The sequence below is a fragment of the Crocodylus porosus genome, unplaced genomic scaffold (assembly GCF_001723895.1).
Source record: "Crocodylus porosus isolate Cpor-Errol unplaced genomic scaffold, CroPor_comp1, whole genome shotgun sequence".
NCBI classification, from domain to species: Eukaryota; Metazoa; Chordata; order Crocodylia; family Crocodylidae; genus Crocodylus; species Crocodylus porosus.
In genome coordinates, this window is record NW_017728931.1 from 91,756,083 (window position 1) to 91,761,708 (window position 5,626).

Here is a 5,626-nt window from a genome sequence, read left to right on the forward strand (position 1 = left end):
AGACTAGATGATTTACTCAGGACCCTTCCGACCCTAGAAACTATGAAACTATGGATGTGGCAAAAGTGAAACTGGAAGTACCACTTCCAGGGGACTTCCCGTTTCGTTGCTGTGAGCTGAGTTTTTCTTTGCCACTTCTTCAGACCATGGCCCAGGGCAAAGCAGCCTGCATGGGGCAAAGCAGCCTGCGTGGGGCCCCCCTTTCTGTCCCCTGGCACATTGATGCCGGGGAGAGCATCAGATGGTGCACATTTGATTAACTGGCATATTTGATTAACCAGCATCCCCCATTTCTGGGGGATGCCAGATGACAGCGCTTTTACTGTACCTAATTTTACTAAAGATAATATGTGACGCTGACTGGAAAAATGGGAGAAAAAGGTAAATCATACCTGTCTGAAAGTAAAAAAGGGCAGATATCAGGTACTGGAGGTGTGGATGGCCTAAGCTTGGCCAGAGCCATAATGTGCTCAAAGGTAATGTCAGTCTGGGTACTAGCATCCACAAGTTGAACATCCTGTGGGCAACTATGTGCTTTATTAATGGGTGCTCTCCGTAAAACCTGAACTACAATTGGCTCCCTGGCATTGCGAAAAGCTTCCACTGCCTCTTCATGTGTAGCCTTGGAGAGGTCCTTCCCATTGACCTAAAGGAAAAGAGAATATTATACAATTAGTAGTCAGAATACAAAGTATTTTATAATAATAGAAACATAAAACATATTCTATTTGTACAGTATATTAAATCATATTCTGATGTTTACTGTCCTCTATGGCAATTCATGCAACAGATGACATAAGGACTGGGTAGGAAAATAACTTCTTTGGTCTTTGCTGAAAAATTAAATGTTAGAACTATTAAAGAAATGTCCTGCTAGAATTAGAAAGAAGCAAAATTAATTTTTTAAAATCTAAATATATTATAAACTCTCCTTGTAATTTATTTTTCTGGCTTATAAAATTTGTATGTGTATGTGTGCACGAGAAAGAGAAACAGAGTGTATAAACTAAGGTTTTATTTTGTTTGCCATTTCAGAATCTTCTGTAACATGAATGTGACGCTATTTCTGGCAGATATTCTTATTAATGCAGATGTCAATAAATATGTGAAAGGAAATGATGCCAACTTTAAATGTTTTGTCACTCATCTACTATTGTTACACTGTCATTAAGACTTTAGTCAGATAGAAGATCTAACTGATATAATTTGCATTATAAATTAAATGTAAACTTAAGTTACAAGGTAAAAAAAACAGAGGGTCAATAAGTAAGGGAACTGTGTACAGTACAAGGTAAAAATTTTTTTGCCAGTATAGTTGTATAAGCAAATTGTCTAGAATAGGCAAGTTGAGAAGTTTTAGGCACCCCTTTACACATTACAGGTCAGCAGCAGAAGCAGCAGCAGCAGCAACAATCCCTTAAAGTTGAGGATGCTCAGTTGACCATGGGTCAATTGAAGGGTTATATACGAGTCCATTTTTTCTATCACTGCAGGACTTTGTAGAAGTTATGGGTATTGGTAATTGGTTATGGTGGTAGATGTTGGATCCAGTGGAAAAAACCTGCATGTAACTTGTTTTATGTGAGGAGGCCATTGTGTGGAGGAGAAACCTTTGTCCAGTGGCAATGAGATCCAAGATGACTGGGGTTACTTTCCCACTGAAGCCTTCATCCGACTTCTTAGCCATTGAGAAGTATGCCTTCTTCATCCACCTGTTCCACCACTGAGGTCTTTATGTTACGTTATGCTGGACTGCTCTTCATCTGATACATTACCACCATGGGTTACCATTCCAGGAGTGCAAGACTCCTGATGGTGTTGCACTTAGGGTCATTGGTACATGCAAGCCTTTCCACCCCATGAAGGTGGCAGTCCATGATGAGGACATTACAGGTATCACACAATTAGCTGGTTAACTATGCAATTACCTGGAGACTAGTTACATGGGCAACCATAAAAAGTTCCAACCAGCTATAAAGTTAGACCTCAAAAATGTGTACTAATTTTATAGTTGGCTGCTATAATTGTACATGCTTTGATTTGTACATGTTGCAGGCTCTCTCCTGCATCTGGGAACCCTGTCAGCTGACCAGGCTCCCAGGTGCAGGGGTACACCTTGCCCAGCCAGGGCTGGGAGTCTTGCAACTGAGGGGACTCTTAGCTCCAGGAGCTTCTTATTCTAGGTCTCTGCAGCACCCTGCAGTTTCCAGGACCCAGAGTCTTGTAGCTGCAGATGCTGGGTCCCACAGCATGCCTTCCTGTGCTTGGACCCAGCTGAGTCCTGGCTGCTGCGATGCACAGCTGCCATCTACCAGCTCTGGGGGTGCGTGGAGCCCCCAGTGCTGTGAAATGCAGTTGCTCTGATGTCTGAGCCCCAGGGGTTTCTCACACTCCCAGGGCTCAGTTCTGGGAGGCCATGGCAACTGAGGAGCTTCCAGCCATAGATGTGTCCAATGAAGCTGTCAGCTGAGATGGGGTCCCAGTTGTGGGAGCATGCTTCTTGCTGGTAGGGAGCAGCTTGATCTTGCTGGGATCAGGCTCCCCCTGCACTGTCAATAAGACACAATAAAGATCTAACGCACAATCCCACAATGATGCCTCCTGTTGTGCATGCGTGACAAGCCAGGAGGCATGACTATGTGGATTGCACAGTATAACTCATCATGCCTTTACCTACACGTGCAGAGGGCTAAGATATAAGGCTAGATCTATTTTACTTTAGGCACATACTAAGCTTTGCAGCTGCACTTATACTCACTTTGAGACCCCATTGTGTTTCAGTGGAGCTGTCTAAGTGTCTACTCAGCTAGTGCATGCTCAGTTGTCTCTACTTTGAATGGGTAGGCATGCAACAGCATATACACACCTACTTAACATCCCAAAATTGTACTTGGAAAAAATCCCACAAATGGTGCATATTAGACAGAGAAGAAAGGCAGCTCTCCCATGATTTAGTCGAATCACCTAGTGTTAGGCCACTCCCACAAGGAGCAAGAGATCTAGGTTCTAGATTTCCTTCACCTAGAGAAGTTTCAAAGCTGAATCTCTTGCTTCCCATCCCTGTCTAACCAACGGGCAAGGGCAGATCCAGATGGGGTGTGGCAGTGCAGCTACATCCTCGCTATGGCTGTATTGTATGTGGGCTCTCAGCAGGGAGTCTAGCCAAAACCCTGGCTTTCATGTGGCTTCAGAGCCCAGGGGGTGAGTGCTGCCACTGCTCATCACCTCTCATGGGCTAGGGACATACATTCAAAAAGCCTGAGCCTGAATTGATTCAATCTTTGCAGGTTAGCCTAACCTGCAGAGATTGACCGGATTTGCAAGTGCACAGACATCCATATTTCATTCTGGAAATGCAGGCACATGCCCATAGTGGCTCAGGCCAGAACCCCAGGAATGCTAGAGAAGCCCTCTCTTCTCTTCCACAGGGAAGCTGAGATGAGGCGGAATGCATTCCCAGGCCCCGGCAGGCCTGAGTAAGATTAAGGAGGGGTTTAAACCCCAACCTTCACCTGTAGGGTTCAGAGGGTGAGGGAAGAGGGAGCCTGTCCAGACAGGGGCATGGGAAGACTCCTGGGCAGGGGTGGATAAGGAAGGGGAGAGTCCTGCCCACAGCAGCAGCTCCATAACAGCTGGGAGAAATTTGGGAACACAGCTCCACTGCCAGCCCCGGCCCCTGCCTCCACCTCTGCAGCTCGCCTGCAGACAGGTAGACCCTGGTTGTAGTTCAGAGGACGAGGGGAAGAATTAACCCCCACCCTGCCCAAGTGCTTAACAGGGTTATGCCCAGACACATCTGACCATGCCTCCACCCCTGCTTTGGCCATGAAAGCAGAGGGGCAAGGCCAGCCCTGTTCTCTGGAGCAGACAGCACAGACCAGCCTAGGGCTCAGAAAATGTGGAGATGCTGGAGGACTCTGGTTTAACTTAAACCAGGAAGGGGTCTAGTACAGAGCTGCATAAACCAGTTTGACCCAATCAGTTAAGTCTGACACTACATTCACCCAACTTTATCTTAAACCAATTTTGGCCATTTTGAAACTGGTTTATGTGCACTGAACTTATGTTTGGTTATGGGTTTAAATAAGTTTCTGATCACTTAAAATGGTTTATGTCTAACTTCTGTCCCCAGCCTTAATCTGCTGCTGAATTCAGCAGGGAGGGGGAAGGAGGGAAAGATGAAAGAGCAACAGCATTAATCCTCTGGGCTCCAGAGCTGCGTGAAAGCAGGGACTCTTCCCCTGTCACAACCAGGTGATGAACTCAAAGCTCATTGTGCATCTGTGGGACAGCCAAAAGGTGTGTTGAACACCGCCTTACTCCATTCCTCAATCTGCTACTGCCACCAGGCTACAGGTTGAGCATTTTCCAGTCCCCTCTCCAGAGATCTTCAAACTGAGCTACTGCATTTATTATGTATTGTCCAAAACAGACAGGAAAGCAGTGAGAACTTTCTGAGAGCAAAGGTCTCTGGAGCCTCTCCCATTGAGAAAAGCATCCCACGGAGCCACACTCACAGTAGCTTTTTCTCTTCTTCCTCATTTCATGTATGAGGCTGCCTAGAAGGACAACTTAAAGGGGAGGATTTGGAAAGTATTCTGGATAATGCCTAACCTGTGACCAAGGGGGTCTAGCACTGTGCTGGGAATTGGAAATGTAGGTTTAACCCTTCTCTGTGCAAGGGGCTGGGCATTAGAATTTGAGTTGCCAGTTATGAACCACAAGCTTATTTGGATAAATAATGGAAGGGCACCTAACCCTTGGATGAGTTTTTGCCAGCTACTATTTCCAGACTTACGTGCATACGAGAGTGAGCATATAGTGTGAGTATCTACCTGGCCTGACAATACCCTACTGAGCATGCAAAGTAGCTGTGCAGATGTTTTGAGGTCTATACTGTGCCTAGAATAGAATTCCAAATTGTGTGCAAGTGCCAAGAAGAGGAGTTAGGCAGCTGGATAATCCCATCTTGACCCATAAAATGAAACAGATTCTAGTTCTTGGTGTTTGTGGTGTAATGTAGATTGCTACAAAATCTGTGGATTGTTAAATTCCTAGGTGTTCACTTGTCTGCAGGTGAATTTTTAAAAAGAATACATTTAAAATAATGGGTGAATTGGGCAGTGGCAGTCAAAAACAGAACATCTGACCTGGAATTTATGATATTACCCTACAGAACACTTTATTGTGGTCACATTCAGAAGTCAGGAAAATATTGCTGAATGTCATTAAATTGCAAGGGAGGCTTGATGTGATCTAATTTACATTGTGACATGGTAGAAGATAGGTTTTTGTTGTAAAATATAAGATGAACTGAAGGGTATTAATCCCAGTCTCCTGCTTTATTTTACAGCTTCCTTGACTGCTTGTTTTGATACGAACCTTCACCTTTCATCATACAAATATTTTTCAGCTCCTCCAACAAGTTCATTTAATGGTGGATCATTTGCACTATCACTTAGGTCATTTTTGAGTGTGTTATTGATACAGCAATAGAAACACATGTTGTTAAGGTGGCATACCACTTTCCATTACAACCATTACATTTCAATTGCTTTTACTATTGCCAAATAAACTGCCAAATAAATGGAAGTCAATCATCATGGTGTCCTGTGACCAATGGGGT

At 44.5% G+C, this 5,626-nt stretch overlaps 1 protein-coding gene across 1 annotated transcript in view; it reads right to left on the reverse strand.

Moving 5' to 3' along the window:
- PDZRN4 (PDZ domain containing ring finger 4) overlaps positions 1-5,626 on the reverse strand; it is a 170,864-nt gene that overhangs the window by 65,122 nt on the left and 100,116 nt on the right. Inside the window, exon 2 of the mRNA XM_019543374.1 lies at positions 393-646. Coding sequence (XP_019398919.1) covers positions 393-646 — 254 coding nt within the window. The remainder of the gene's footprint in view (positions 1-392; positions 647-5,626) is intronic.